This window comes from Macrobrachium nipponense, chromosome 16, assembly GCF_015104395.2.
Source record: "Macrobrachium nipponense isolate FS-2020 chromosome 16, ASM1510439v2, whole genome shotgun sequence".
Lineage (NCBI taxonomy): Eukaryota > Metazoa > Arthropoda > Malacostraca > Decapoda > Palaemonidae > Macrobrachium > Macrobrachium nipponense.
The window spans coordinates 1,514,291-1,531,755 of record NC_087209.1 but is presented as its reverse complement, the minus strand read 5'-3'; the positions used below and the strand labels follow the sequence as shown (position 1 = coordinate 1,531,755).

Below are 17,465 nucleotides of genomic sequence, written 5' to 3'. Positions count from 1 at the left end.
AGGAACCAAGATTTGCATTTGTAGTAATGATATCAGGAGTATTTCTCAAATTTTATATAGGTAATCTACCAACAAAACGTAAGGAATAAAGAGGGTGGTTGAACTAATTATGTATTTTCAATAGTTTTACCTGGTTTTGGTCATAAGCCAAATATTTGGACAACCAACTGTCTAAGTTCAGGGAGATTTTAAATCTTTTTTTAAGTCATCCTTGTTCTAAGTCTTTCATAAGTTATTTACTTTTTTCTATCATCTGTTGTTTACTCATTTCTTACTACCAGTAAAATTAGGGAAAAATAGCATACAGCTCATAAGAAGGGTTAGATAAACATGATGGGGCTATGAAATACTTTAATATTAAATTTCTTTGTTTACAGACATCAAAGATTATCTGTGCTACTGGAATTTGGCCAAAAATAACATTCATGTAGTCTGAGCATGTGGAGCCTCTGCAGACTCGACTCAAAACAATGATTGATTAACAAGGACTTCCTGCATGTTATGTAAGTGCAATGTTGCTTAAATTTCATATTGCCAAAGTTCCACAAATTTCATTATTTCTAAAGACTAAGTTATGTTTCATTAACTGATATAAACACTGCCAGTTTTGTTTTGCAGTCTTGGTTACAACTACAGTCAAAATAAGAGAAAAATGTATAATAGTGCTCTGTAGCAACAAGACCTGAAGAATGGTGGGGAATAATTGCAGTAGTGAGCACAGTAAAAGACTGTAAACTCTTTTGGGCCATGTTACTTGCTGTATTAAACACACTAATCCCTAAATCCTTTATTCACATATCGGCACGGGTTCCACACTAATGAGATTTTTTTCCCCAAACAATGATTGAGACCTTACCAAGAATACGGCTTTTCACTTTAGTATACTTAGTCATCAGATTGAAAAACCAACGGCACCCCACCTACTTAAAACTTAATTTTTTTAAGCACGATACACACAAATTTCATGTGGAGCATATGAATACGTATACAGACTTTCTTATAAATCAGTTTTTACTGCAATATTAGTACAAAAGATAATGTATTCCTACCAGTCTTTAAGGTGTAAGTGCATGCTCACAAAAAAAATAACTTGACTGCTAAAATTGGATCTTTGTCATGATTATTGGTGCATTAGCTCTTGATTTCCTGAAAACTCCAGCTGCTGAAAAACATGTTAAGTGCTGTTATGTTCCACAATGTTTATGTAGCTGTCTGTAGATCTACTGAAGTCTTTAATTCAGAAAACTGTAAGCCCTCACCACCATTATAGTTTCCTGAGGTATCCAAGTGACAAAAGAAAATTCAAAATCCCCGAGCTAAAATGCTGTAAGAGGTTACACTAGAGAGGGAATTATGGTTGAACTGGAAATAAACAAACTGATGTTTCTCCATATACCATATGGAATTTAGAAGTACGTATCCATACATATCAAATGCTTACTATCTACAGCACCATAAAGTGGCAGCTTAACTCAGCTCAAGTCTTGGAAATGCCATTGCTGATGGAAATAGCTTAGTTTAGTGCACTTCTGCCAATTTTAAATAGTATCATTCTAAGTTATTAAAGCTACCGTCTACTCTAATAAATCAAATATGATGGTAGTGTTATAGCTGTCACTATGCTTTGGCCAAGTAATCAATCCAACAGCACTCCACTTTCGGGTCTAAATAGTTTCTTCTTTTCTAAACATGGAAATGAAAAATAAAACTGGTTTCTGAATATACAGAAATGAAAATTTATTAAATTATAGTGTAAATGTCCTTCATTAGAATCATACATTTTTTACATTAAGAAAGGACAACAGCAATACACTACTATTCCTGAATACATTATCTGTAAATCTGTTTAAAATTTAACATCCTTCAAGAGACAAATATTACCTTCATAATGTGGTTAAAGTGTCTTTTGACTTTACAGCTCAATCTGATTACTGTAAACATGTCAGTGGTGAAGGATGGGTGACTTGAAACATTAGCAGAATTTTTGTATAAAAAATTTGATATTAGGTAAACATAAAGTCTGAATATTTACAAAATGCACAAATCAGTAGTTAATTGTCTTGCCAAATCAGGGCTTGCTATCACATTCCTGAAAAAAGAAAAAACCCTCATAGATACCAACCAAAGATACTTACATATTTTAAAATGTAAAAACAAAAGCCAACAAATACTCTCAGTGTATTTACAGGCTGTATTTAAAATAAAATGATGTGTCTGCCCTCAAGGCTTAGACCTTTTATCTTCATTCATACATAAATAAGCATGAACACTGTACAGGGTAACACACTGAAACTGGAAAATCATGAGTGCCAGAAGTACATTTCCAAACCTACTTGTGAACTTCTAATAATGAACATGAACAATGAACCTACATTACCTAACTATGCTACTTACATATCTTATCATTCAATTTTAAAAGCAAGTGTGATGTAACTGCACAATGTCTTAGAAAAGGCAAATTCACAACATCCTAAAGTGAAGAGACTTGCTTCGGCAATCAAAATTAAATACCATTATAACCTGTCCTTCTGAAGTAGTTCCCATAAAACAGAACTTTCAAACAAACAACTTCCATTTTGTACATTTTAGTTTACTTTTCCAAGAAGAGGAAAAATTATACCCCAAGTTACCACAATGTATTTCTTAATACTTAACAGGTTCGATACAATTAGTAATGCCTTGCTCTTTGGCCCCTAAACCAGTACCACTCCAACCCATTTTCTGCAGCATTTGGTATCCTTTATTATCTTCACTAATGGGATTGATTTTATTCCTGAAAGAAAAAGAAAAAGTATTTTAATTAAGGCCAAACACAAAAACCAAAAGTAAGACTCCACTTTACACAGTTCTTTCACAGCTGGCCACACAGTTTCATAATACCGTTCATATAATTATTCAACATTGCCGATTACCAAAATCTTGTCCAATTTTAGAGTGGTTTCATGAAGTCCAGAGGCAACATCGGTTAATAATATTACTGTATAATATGCTTGACAAAAAACTGAAGTTACTCTCAAGCTCCTTATAGATATTTATAAAAATAAAATTCAAGTGTCAAAGACCATTTCTCAAGTCAGCAGTCCAAATCCCCAAAGGTGCAGAATTGTCAGTAAAAAAAAAAAAGTTTCAGAAACAACAGGATGAAGACCAATAGCAGTGCCCAGAAAATCATGAAAAAATGGTGTAGGCCAACTGGGAATTCATTCTAGACAGATTTGATAAAACTTTTTACCCTTAGTTTCTGACTTGTGTAAAACTGGAATTAAGGGTGCAAAGTTTCTTCAGATTATCATTATAAGCAATGAGTTTGAGTTCACACACAACTCTGTTCTGTGCATTTGGTACCAGAACTCTCAAGTGCATTTGTTCCACTGGTTGCCTTGATCCTGGTCTTCATAGTTATTTCCATATTGGCTTAATCCTGACTACAACTGTTCTTTGTCCCTTCTCATCACATCTAACCCAACTCAATCTCTGAGATTTGAATCTATAGTCATTCCTTTTGATGGCACCACTACTTTGTTTCAATAAGACTTTCCTGTGCACACTGGCCATGAATTTTAAAATTCTATGGTCTCATCTTTTCAGTATCCTCATTTTCATTGTCAGTACCTATGTTTCTGGAGCCCAGAGTAGTACAGGCTTTAGGTAACAATACTAAGTCATCGTCATTGGTATTATTATCATTCCTGACAGCTGAGCTGGCCCAAGGACTTGTTATTAATACGTATAATGATAATGTTTAATTTTATTTTTTAAATAAATTGCTCCCTGAAAATTTTTTAAATTTTATTAATTGAGAAGAAAATATCTCTTGAGTTTTTCCAGACTTGACATTCACTGTCTACTGTATTTTTAATAATTACACATGCAGGGACTGGATCATCATTCATCATGTGGAGCTGGCCTTTTGATACGATGAATTCATATTCCAACGTTAGGATTGATGCATTTTTGGTTGTGGCTTCTTCATATTTCCATATATTTTACCATTTAATTACTATATACGTAATGGGTTTAGAGGTTATGTCATAGATAATAGATATACCTACACATCATTTTGTCACTACCTGCGGCTCTGCCAGCTTTACTGGCTTCTTCACTTCCTTTATGCCTACATGGACAGGAATTCAACATGTTTTTACATTTTTAGCATCTTCATATATAGTAGATTAAGTAAAAAAAAAAATTATGGTTTACAAGGCTTATATTATAACAAGACACACAAACTTATTACTTTTTTCTGCTATGGTATATATCTAATAATTTTAATGGCTGATTCTGTTGCACAGAATTCTGCTGTGAAAACAGAAGCATTGGTAGGCAAGGAAAATTTTGTGTGTGGGGGATATTTGTATTGACTGATAGCTGAGCATGACCTCTCCATTTCAACAAGACTGCAGCCACTCTTCTTGTCCCTTTGAAGCCATGCTTCATATTCCAATGTCCCACCCAGGTCATGATCACAGTATGGTTCTCCACCACCCTTCCTTCCCATTAACCCTTCTAATACATTCTGGTTATCAAAAATCTCTTACTGCATGTCTGTGTTTTAATCATAAACTACTTTTGTGAATATCACATTTGGTACACAGCAACCACATGGTCTCCTTCTCCACTATAATATTTTCTATGCTTCCTTTCCAACTACTTTGTATGCTTACATTGACTTCCAATCATCTTGCAATAGCTCTCTTTCAGCATTTCCACCTCTTCCTTAGAGTATGCAGCAAACTACGTCACTTGTGTATAACAAGGATTCATCCTTGATGGACATAAAAATTGACTAGCTACTTTCTTCACTTTATTTCTTGTGTCAAGGTAAAGTAACATTACTAGTTAGACGAGTCTTCTGTAATGCCAGTATATCTGTTGCCTCAGTTTTCTGCCAAATTCTTCTCAAAATCCACAAATAAATTTTAGCTGCATGATGCTTTTTCTTTAGATCCCTCATTAGAAAGCCTGTTTCTGTTATTGACCTCTCATGCATGAAGCGAAGCTGATAATTACCAATTTTAATAATTTTTGTGTCATTCCCCAAACACTAATATTTTCAAACATGCTCATGCGATCTTACTATTTTTAATATGTCTACACTGTAGTGCATCCCGTTCCTATGTACATCGTTCCTATAGGCTCTTCTCTCAACAATCTGATCCCATCCTCCCTCTATTAGGTTTTCTTATATTCTGGCACACTCTTGTACAGCTTGTATCAAATTTTGTTACTAAAGATGGTTCAGGGACTTTTCCATCTAGTCATATTCCCTACTGGTCCCTCTTTCATGCCATAATTTGCCTCAATCATCCCAGTACTTTCTAACTTTAATTTCTCAATTTTCATCCATTAAATACTCTACTCTAGTCTTTCACAACAATTCATCTTTCATCAGCCACTTCACTACCCTGGATAGTAGCTCTCCTCCCTCCAATTCTATTCTACTTCATATTTCTAAATACTCCTCACCGGATGTTACACTGCATACTACTTCTGCTGTCTTGTACACTTTTTGATGATTTTTTTTTTGTTCTTACCAGCAATAATTATATTCTTTAGTCTTGCCTCCCTGATATTCACTTTCCTATATCAAAGTTGTTTTCCTAATTTCCATATTTCCACTCTTTGGTATATTTTTTCTACCCTTTAGTATCCAAGGTTTCTCAGAATTTCATAAAGGCCATAACTAGTGTTCACCTATTATACATTAAACCAAAACAACATAAAATACAAATTTGTAAAATATTAAGTAAAACTAAATACAAATATATATAATATACATAATAGTACGAATAAAAGATTTGAGAAAAAAGTATGGTTGAGGGATGAAATGACTTAACAAGGAGATGGTCTCAGTGAAAGATAAGGACAAACAACCAGCAAGCTGCAGAAAAGAGGAAAAAATAAAAAAACTAAACAACACTTAAGAAGAAAACTACAAAGCAAAGCAATTTCCATCATACCGGCCAATTTCCTAATAATAAATCCCATTTTCCTGAGAAATATAACTTTTCAATCATCATGTGGAGCATTAAATGTTAAGGATGAAGTAGAAAGAAAAAATGGAAACACACAGTTGGATAACTGAACTGCTGTATTTTTCTTTTAAAAACTTTATACGGCAAACAAAAAGTTACAAACAACTAAATTAAAGAAATTCATTCTTCAACACCTGTGCTCGCGTCAAAAAAAGGTTATACACAATTTTCATGAGTTTATTGATAAAATGCATTTTCAGAGCTAAAAATTACGAACATTGTGGCTTTGGACAGAGGAAGAGACAAAAGGAACAGTACTGTTTAACAAATTAAGATTAAAAAATGATGAACTTTTAAAATTGTTATCTACTTAGCACAGGCAGTACACCCAAATAGAACAAAACAATTGTTGAGCTACATTGTAAATATTTGAGAAGCACAATTACTATACTCAAAAGAACACTAAACCTACAATACAACATGTACATATTCACTAACTGGATTTATTTTACATCAATAAAAATGCTTTGAATTTCATATATCAGTCCAGAGATCTTCAAGAGGTAAGAATATCTTTTTGTGAATGAACACCTGCATTTAAGGCTTGATTTTAGACGCTACTCTAAAATTATAAACTACATAGAATACAGTATTTACCTTAAGGGTAAATACAGCAGCGTGATGCCCCAGGTCTATCTATTCTTGATTTCTGAAATGACAAAAAGAATACCAACTTGTAATTAAAAAGCAAATGGCTGCTAACACTTAAAACTTAACCATACAAATTTATTTTGCTCCCTGAAGATTAAGAGGCATTCAAGTCCAGTATTTGAAAAGCTTCCGGCCACTGAGATTAAATGTTTCGCGACAAATTTGTACAGGCTGACATTTTTTCTCTCCCTAGTGAACTAATTAAGTGCAAAATTAAATGTTACATAGAACTGCAGAACATCCCTATGAAACTTTCAAGATATACAAGTGATTTTTCCTAACAGTTTTGCATCACCAGTAATTTCCCAGCTATAGTATATTTCTATAAAATTGTTACTCACATGAACTACATATAAACTGAATAAAGCAATCTCCGCAAAAGAAAATTACTAGACTTGCTTTGCTTGCTATAAAACTAACTAATTAACTCCACAACTGACAAATGTTCAAAAATTAATAACCACAGACATCAGAAAAAGATGACAATGCACTGATCCTGTAATGTCAGCAACAACCAAATTAGACATATCACAAACCATCTGACTCAAAGCCTCTAAAATCTTGAAGGAATAAAATACAATACATGGTATGATAAAAAAAAAATGTACATAAAAATATGCACAAGAATATTAAAAGTTCTTATTATCTAATCATATCAACAACCTTAGTCTATATCAAAATGAATCGCTCTAATACGGCAGACCGACTACAGATAGATCGTTGACTCACCACAGGTATACCAAATAATTACCAAACTAACAGTCACAATTACCTTCAGCAACACAGTAGTACTTTATTTATACGTATCACTACTATAAGACTCACAGCCGATGTCCCAGTGTTTTTCCGGAATAAAATTTCATCAATATACATGACAAAGGTGGCACTTTGTCTCAGGATATCTTACATTGCTACCTAATTTTTTACTGTATTCTGTATTACGAAAGTTGCATAATTCTGGTAATTACAAGAGTGACACAGACTTCTTGTAGATATTGCCAGCAAACTCAAAGGAATGCCTTTCGAAGGTATAATGACGTAACCTATGACGTCATTAACTTGCCTCCTTCTCGATGGATAATTGGCTATTCGTGAAAAAGTCTTCACCTCTGGCAACAATGAAATACAACCAATACTCCTTGTTTACACTGCAGCAGTAGTAGTAGTAAGTAGTAGTAGTAGTAGTAGTAGTAGTAGTAGTAGTAGTAGTAGTAGTTGTAATTTATATAAAATTTCTGCCATGAAGTCGAGAGCTGGAATCCTTAAAGAAAAGGGTTTCCACAAGTAATCCGAGAAATTACTTTATCACTTTCTTCATTAAAAAATTATATATTTAAAAATAAATTAAAGAAAACTTTGGCATTCGTCATAACTCTTTTTCCTAATATGACGGTGACGATCATTGCAATAAATAGACAATTGCATAGGATTAGATTGGATTATATGTAGAACTTAGACTTCAAGCCAAGCACTGGGGAAATGACTTATCATACCTGCCATTCTTGAAGCCTTGACAAGGTACAAATATTCATTCAGAATATCAGACAGCCGTTTGTTGTCATCACTTTGTGGGAGGGGTCAGGACATCATATGCTTGTCACATATAACTTTGAACCCATACACTACAGTGATCCGCCAGTGGCTTCAGCTCCTTTATTTTACTCTTATGAATAGACTTTTTTCTACTGAGAGTAATAATGAGTGCTGCCAAAAATTAGGTAGGGATGTAGAGTATAATATGGCTAAGTAATATCTTTGTCAAATGCACAGAAAAAAAAAGTTATTCCAGAAAACACTGGGACAAAGGCTCTGAATCTCTTGGTAGAACCAAATAATTACCAAACTAACAGTCAGAATCGCCTCCAGCAACACAGTACTCTACTTATGTCACTAGAAAGAACACCCTATTACAAACCAACAAGCACAGGACAAAATCACCTTACTAAGCAGCAATCATACTGCCTGCATGAAATTTAAGGCATACAGGCATAACAAGGTAACAACACTATTGTAATGGTAGTGGTGATCCAAATGTAGGGAGTACATTTTTGTTTAACTCATTTTTTTCAAAATCAGAATTTAAAAATCCCAGCTTCAATAACCAATACATTCAACAACTGATATCACCTTAAAAGGATTTCTATACAAAGAATTTGCAACTACTTGTATCACTCTTCAAAACGGCATGAAATCAATAACTCGCCAAGCAATTAACACACACACACCTACACAGACCTTTGATACTACTTTTGTCACTCTTCAGAGCAGCACAGTTATCACTCTTTCCAGTGCTGTTAAGTACAACAGCAAAACTGTCCTATGGGCTCTAGGCAGACTTGTCTGGAATAATTAATCAACCACCATACAAAACCTTTTAAACAGTTTCCTTCAACCTGAGTATTTTTGTATTTTTCTTTTTTTTACTAAAACCAATACCAATAACAATGAATAAGAAACCTTTTCCACTTTAAACGATAAGCAATATCTCCAGACAAAAACCCATATAAACCTAGAAAAACACTATGACTTGCTGTTTTTTCACAAGGTCCATAAACACTGATAACCCCCACACAAAGACAATTCAACAGGTGTTAAGTATTTACCAAATGGGATTTTTTCACCAGAGACAATGTAGTGACTGTAGTAATCAAAACAAGGGCAGAAAAGTTTAAATTAATCAAAACCTACAAAATAAACCAAATGGATGTTGACTCAAAATCAGAAAACTGAAAATAAAAAACCAAAAATACATAACTAAAGAGGGAGGCACGCATCAAAGATTCTGTAATGTGACCATACAGAAAAAAAAATTAGTGAAATATGAGTAATGTGAAAAATAAACTATGAACTAAAGATTTTAGCTTTATAATAAAACCCTTAGTATTCAATAAAGAACTCTAAAATCTTCTGAACCTACATACATATATTTATACACAAATGCAAAATATTGAAAAAATTTCCATCTAGTAATACAAATAAGGAACATCGTAACTCAACAACTGATTAACATTCCAATATGTTCTGTCACCAAACTGAAAAATTACAAAGGAATTACATAGACATTACAAGATATCTTAACTTTCTCTCCCTCTGTTCAATGTTACACATACTAAATACACAGTGGTAAAGAATTTTCATGTTATTTCTTCAATGTGATTCACCTGGAAAAGTACACCATGCACTTGCACATAGCATAAAACATTTACAACTTTACAGCTCAATCCATCAACTCTTGTCCTTAAGGGCCATGCTGACAGCCTAAGTTTGAGGAATGATCTAGTTTTAGTACACAGTTTTCAATTTTGTTTAAATAAACATATCCTGAAGTGATAATGCTAAAAAAAATCTTTGGATTGGTTTATTGACAATTTTGTTCCTTGCTTGTATGACACTGAACCACTAATTGTGAAAAACTTGTCACAAAAATGTCTGTAAGAATAATTCAGGATAAGATCAAGTAATTTTTTTTTTACCAATCCAAGAAGAGTCTTTATTAGGCTCAGAGGTCTGAATAAACTAATCCTTACTATTTCTAATAATAATGGACTGTTTTATGAAATCTAGAAACATTGCTAAAATAAAATTTTTTTAGATTGATTCATGAACAATTTTGTTCATTTGTATGGCACTGTGAACGACATTATAAACGCAAGAGTCTATGAATGATCCTAGACTGGATCAAGTTTGAGATATACGTGCACTATTATGGACCTTCTTGCAAGTAAATAAACATATCTTAAATGTTATTGCTAAAAGAAATTTTTAGGTCAGTTCATAGATAACTTTGTTCACCGCTATTATGGTATTGTGAAAGAAAGTATGTATATATATATATATATATATATATATATATAAAGATATATATATATACAATATATACATATATATATAGATATATAGATATAGATTATAGATATAGATATATATATATATATATATATATATATATATATATATATATATATATATATAATATATATATATATATATATATATGTATGTATGTATGTCGTATGTATATATATTTAGTATGTATGTATAAGTCATATCACATTTCCGTGATTCATATACAAATATCGAGCTACAATGTCCTTTAATATCTAATTCGCTCTACCTCGGAATTAATATATTTTCATATATGCTTAACCGAAGGGGAATTTTTTCTCGATAATAGATTTGCCTGGACCAGGGCGCGAACCTATGGATCCTTTCAAACCCAGGAACGTCAGTGAAGCGTTACCTACTACACCACCGCCGTTCCTGGGTTTGAAAGGATCCATAGGTTCGCGCCCTGGTCCAGGCAAATCTATTATCGAGAAAAAATTCCCTTCGGTTAAGCATATATGAAAATATATTAATTCCGAGGTAGAGCGAATTAGATATTAAAGGACATTGTAGCTCGATATTTATTTATGTATGTATATGTATATATATGTATGTATGTATATGTATATGTAATATATATATATATATATATATATATATATATATATATATATATATATACATATACATACATATACATATATATACATCATACATACTACATATATATACACCTATACATACATACATACATACATACATATATATATATATATATATATATATATATACTATATATATATATATATATATATATAGGCATGAAAAACAATTCTGCAAAAAATTGTATATTAAAAAATAATTGCTCCCCACTAAAATACAGGCTCACTCTGGTTTCACAGTGCTTGTCTAGCAACAATGATAACTCGATTTCCCGTGGCAATATGCACCAATCCCCACTTATCGGAGCCAATCTCTAAATATCAACGCTGATGACCTATATTATCACTGGGTTTCGGTTATTGTTTCTAGTTTTTTTGCCCAAAATTTCTCTTCTGCTGTTCCCTGAAAAGTTACTTTTTGAAAAGCTTAGATTCCAAAGAAGACTGAAACAAGACTTGTGTTTATTCAGTATTATTTGTAGAATAAATGGTAAAAATTTAAATAGTCCCTTCAATCATAAGGTAGCAATAAGCGCTTAGTTTATAATGGTGACTTATGGTGTCGGCAAATTGAATAAAAACTTTTACATCTTGTATGATAATTTTTATTTTTATTATTTTTTTTTTTTGCATATTTTCTGTTTCAAAAGTTTTCTTCAACTGCAAAACTCAAGTTCAGAGGTTGAATAACTTTATTAACCCCCACTTGTATTATTTTTTGGTAAAATAAGTGGTAAAAATTTTAAGCAAATCACTTCAATCATAAGGTAGAATGAAGCACTTACTTTACAATGGGGCCTTATGTTGTCGGCATGCCCCTTAAGTATCCATCCCCCATTAATTTTTTTTTTTTTTTTTTTACTTGGCAATACTGTATTTTTCTTTAATTAGTTCTGTAATACTGGGTCTTGTATGCCTTCTAAGCTCAATACTTATACTCTACTGCAGCATAAGTATTAAAAACTTTTAAAAATTCAAATAAGTTGAAGTTTGTAGTAGAAAAAATGTCTATGATGTTCCAAAAACATAATCTCAAGATAAAGCCCAATTCTTTTTTCACATGTGCAAGACTGATATGACAAATTTTTAATCAATTTGTAATTTTCATAGCTGACAAACCTGAGGTCTTAACAACAGGATAGGATAATCTTGCGCCAGCTGGAAACCAGTTGAAAACAATCGAAGATTGTAAAGCAAGGAATCTGTGGCATCTGGCAACTCATGCATATACAAGGTGGAAGCTGGTCACCAACCAGGCATAGAACACCGTGCCATGTCAGTCTTTCTTTGACCGCCTTGAGGAGTGGTTGCTTGCACTCTCCTTTCCAAGCCGGTTGCTTTGTTTGCCTGTGATTTCTTTGCTTCAGTGTGTTTGTGTGTGTGCCTTGTTGATTATCATGGAGTCCTCCAATTCTTCTGTAAGAAGGTACAGTGAACATACACTATCCATTGTACTATTTGTACTCAAGGCTCTTGCAGCATCCTTCAGTCCTAGTTCTATTGTTTTCTGCAATTTACTTTTTATGCATTCAATTCAGTCTCTTCTCAACTAGTAGTACAGTTTCTTGAATGTCACCATATCAAAATTGTTACCCCTTTGAGAACAAATCCTTTGGGCTACCTTATCAGTCTAGTGGTCTGTTAAAACTAGTTTCTAATAATAGAAAAATACTTATGCGGGCTAATGAACAGCAAGGCAAGAAAAAATTATTCTCAAGTCCTTTGATTGGTCAGCATAGTTATTTCCCTTTGCTCTTACTGGATAGCCCCATTAGTTGTTTTCATCTGTAGAATGTTAATAAAGAAAAAAATCTGACAAGGGAACTAAATTAATTTGTCATTTGGACTGGACTGGACTGGATTGGATTGGAAAATAGAATCAGGCCAAGCATTGTGGAAAAAAAAAACTTATGGTTAAAAGCTAAAACAAGTCAGCGGTTGACAATAAAAATGTTTCTAATTAATGGCTAAGCTATCCCTTCTCAAAAACACAGATCAGGTATTTGCTTTAACCACATAAAGAAGACAGGTGGAAGTTGGTTACCTTCATGAACAATTATTCATGGAAGAGCAAGTCTTGGGTTTCTTCTGGGAAGAAGGAGGAAACAATAGTGGAACATAGTAGTATAAGTAGACATTTAGTGTAAAATTGTAAGTTTAAGTACAAATAGGATCCAAACTCAAAAAAGTACACAGAAATAAAGATGAGCCCACAGGCAACCCATGCTAGCCCTGCATTGTAAGTCCCAAAGACCATGGATATAAATAAGTAATACATGGGAAGGTACAAAAATTCTGAATAGTATTGTAACAGACAGGAAACATAGGAAATCTTTCAACTAGTGGCCTTCTTTAGTAACTATGTAATTCATAATAGGGAATTAAGAATGAAAATGCGAGACATGTCTGAGATAGCCCTGCTGAGATACTGATCCTACAAAGTAGCACAATGGCACTGACTATGCATGATCTGCCCAAGCACTCTTTGTTTGAGTGAACTTTCAATCTTGTAAGAGGAGTTGCTATGGCAAGGTAAGCATAATAAAAAAAACATTGATGGGCAAACAGAAGGAATACTCTTTTCTATGTGCATCTAACGTACCCTGTATCATGTCCGACTGAAATTAAACATGGAGTATAACAGAGACGCTGGCATGGCAAATGAGCTTCCTCAGGCACATACATGAAAGTCTACCTTGTACCCAGTTTGACTCTCTCTCCGACTGTGTAGGAGCTACAATAACATTTAAAGGAAACACCATAGTTGACCCTCATTTTGTTGGCTGAAGATTTAATTTAAGATCAGATTTATTATTCAATACAACAAAGTCTGCCCTTAATTAAAAATAACTTGATAAGAATGGTACTGATTTAGTTTTTAATTTAGTTTTGGGTGCATTATCTACATTTTAATTTCCCTTAATGCCTACATAAAAGTTTTATATATTTGTGGAATGATAACAATCAGCTGGAAACAGGGTCTTTTGGGAAATTTTTTTTAAGAACCTCTAAGCACCTCTCTATCACTAAAAATTACAAACTCCTGTGAGGACATGCTTCAAAATTTTTAACTACCAACAAATTGCAGACGTTTCTGCCATGAACACCAAATACCATTCAGTTAAAAGAAAGGACAATACAACATCAAATCTTCAAATGAAATGAATATTTGAAGTTGGCAGTACCAACTGCACGTTGTAACCTTGATAGTTCAAGTTCCATTGTATGTTTCTTATGATGCATAGGGGTGCATGCATAATTCTGGATAGACAAAATGAGTACTACAACTATACTAAATGAATAATCCAAAAGACCAAGTTCTGGTACTGGAAAAAATATGTATTAACTAAAAGAAAAAAAAAACAGGTAACTAAGAAGAACTGTTTATAAAAATGTATTCTGACCAAGACGACTTTCAGCTGGGGAGTAACCTGCCTGTACCTTAACTACTTTATCTGGTTACTACATCAGTGTACAATGAGATAAGTTTCAACATTTTCAACTTCCACAGATTTATTTGGGGGATGACTTGAATACTCCTAAAAATTTTAAGATAAAAACTTTATACTGTATTTGAAACATAATTTGACTAGACCAAGGAGTCCAATTTCCTGGCCCTCATATGCAGGGACAAAGGACTCCTCCATCAATATGGGAACAAAATGTGACATCACAATGTGGATGTAAGGTAAATAGCAGTGCAGTGAAAAGAACAAATGAAACCAATTATCTGTAAAAGGCTGACAAGGCATAAAAGAAAAATAACTGCTTTGAGAGTGCTGTGCAACTGTCATTACTGTACTACTTCCAATGGTGCGAGAGAAAACTTCATTGTCAAACGACTTGTGTATCTTAAAATAAGGATAAAAATAATAAAATCAACTTACATTAATCCAAGTCCTTTTAAGGCTTCTAGGGCAGCAGCTGCTCTGGCAAGTTTTTTACTCTGGCCTGCAAAACCAAAAGAAATAGAATATTATTTCCACAATGCTTGTTAATACCATGACAAGTGTACGTACTGTTCTCAGTAATTAACCGCCTCAATACCATTCTCATATATGAAAGTCACGTGAAAAAAAGTTAAAAGGTTTGACATATTCACAAGTTGGTGTAAACAAACAGTGCAGCTTATATATAAGGTTTAGCAACTAAATGATATTCCAAATAATCAATCATCTCCAAAGTTCACTTTTCAAGGAAAGTCACACCTCAACATATTGGGACTTCAAATATCGGATTCTTTCACATACGTACTTAATATGAACAGTTGAGTTCTTTGCTGCCAGGCCACCTGACCTACCATGTTGTACAGTGCTGTATCTACTAGTGTAAAGAATTTACGCTTAATTTTAAATTGCATTATTGCATTTTTTGTGCTTTTGCCACAAGGCTTGGCAAATTTATATGATTTTGTGTACAACTTCCTTTACATATTGGAAATTTCCACAGACTATATTATACCAAAATGTTAGGTTTAAAAAGCACAACCTGAAATTCCTAAGATTTTTGGCTAAAGAAATCAAATTCTTCAACTCTGACACCTAAGTTACCATAACCACACTGGACTTACCCCACAATCAATGAGGTAAATTTGACAGAACCACCATTACATACTATCATATTTTTATCGCCATTACATACTATGATATTTTTATCACCATTACATACTATGATATTTTTATGTATACGTACTTATCTGCAACTGTTACAATGGACTATGCATCTGCATACCATGGCACCTCTTTCTCAATACTTTTGTATAAATAGTATGCTTTGTATGAAACTTGAGTGAGTGATTGATTATACACATCTTGTAAACATCTAACATATCTCAGCTACATTATTAGGATACTTTTTAGACTATTAACTTTTACAAATGATGCATTGTGAAGATAAATCTCTGAAACTAAATGAGTTTTAGGAACAGTTTAGGTTAGGCTCACCACCTATCAGAATGCCAGAACAATGAAATGGTAAGTTGACCTACTAACTGTACTATTCAGGAACTAGTTTCATGAGAGGAATTAACCAAACAAATCAATGAAACAGGAATTAACCAAATAAATCAATGAAACAGGAATTAACCAATCAAATCAATGAAACAGGAACTAACCAATCAAATCAATGAAACAGGAATTAACCAATCAAATCAATGAAACAGGAATTAACCAAACAAATCAATGAAACAGGAATTAACCAAACAAATCAATGAAATAGGAATTAACCAAATAAATCAATGAAACAGGAATTAACCAAACAAATCAATGAAACAGGAATTAACCAAACAAATCAATGAAACAGGAATTAACCAAATAAATCAATGAAACTATCATCAAAATATTTACCAATGTACTGTGCCATTCTACAAGTGACTCATTGATCAATGACAATGATTATAGGGTAAACTAAAGATCCTTAATACACTGGACGCACCTGAACCTTCAAACTCTTGCCCACTAACAGTTACTCTCATAACAAAGTTCTTGTTATGTGCCTGTCCTGTCTCTTCCTTTAAGTCATAAGCTACATCTTTTCGTAATTCGTTAAGGTACATGACAGGATTTTTCCCTCGTAATGCTACATCGTCTGTAGCTGGCTTGGTATCTGTCGTAGTAGTAGTTTTCTTGTCAGATTCGACATCATTTCCTTGTGTAACTGCTTCCTGCAAGTTAGAAAACATGACATCACCATTACTATTACAAGAAATTACATAAAATTAGGCAATTACATGATGAACATCACAATAACAATGGGAATACATTATGAACATGAGCACGGATAATCATTAACTATAAAAAATTGCCCTTACCTCAGCACCATCACTGAATTCAATCATGCTTTCACTGTAACCAAGCTGAATAGCTGTTGGTGTTTGAAGGTAAACTTTGAGGGCAGCCTCTGCAGCAAATCGTTTTGCAAGTTTTTTACTTTTTGCTGAAGCTGTATATGTTTCACCGTCAAACTGGAAAAAAGTACTGATTTTTATAAACACACTTTAACTTAGGTAAAATATTCATATATAAAATCAAACCTTTTAAGTGGTTCCTCTTATCTATAAGATTCATAACCTCATATGAAAAAAAAATGCCTTACCTCTAAGGATACTCTAAATGGCCTTACCTCTAAGGATACTCTGAATGTGGGCATGTTGCTGGGTCCTTCCATGTCACTAACATTAAATTTTGCATCTGGGCGTATCTCGTTTAGAAAACTGACAGGATTTTTCTGACCTTGAAGTGGGTTCTTCTTCTTTTTTGGATAAGGACCTGGAAAACAGAAAGTACTTGCAGCC

The 17,465-nt window shown here is 33.2% G+C and overlaps 1 protein-coding gene across 4 annotated transcripts in view; it reads right to left on the bottom strand.

Annotated features, from left to right (window-relative positions):
* Positions 1-336: 336 nt before the first annotated feature.
* Positions 337-17,465, bottom strand: part of LOC135195506 (spermatid perinuclear RNA-binding protein-like) — a 76,173-nt gene continuing 59,044 nt past the window's right edge. For 2 of the 4 annotated variants that reach the window (XM_064221731.1, XM_064221735.1), the window contains exons 4-8: positions 17,294-17,439; positions 16,983-17,135; positions 16,607-16,835; positions 15,061-15,124; positions 337-2,773 (exon numbers count right to left, since the gene is read on the bottom strand). In XM_064221731.1, the coding sequence (XP_064077801.1) occupies positions 2,644-2,773; positions 15,061-15,124; positions 16,607-16,835; positions 16,983-17,135; positions 17,294-17,439 (722 nt within the window). In that variant the 3' untranslated portion in view covers positions 337-2,643. Of the gene's footprint in view, positions 2,774-6,631; positions 6,685-15,060; positions 15,125-16,606; positions 16,836-16,982; positions 17,136-17,293; positions 17,440-17,465 lie in introns of those variants that run through there. The other 2 variants (XM_064221733.1, XM_064221734.1) reach the window with 2 other exon arrangements.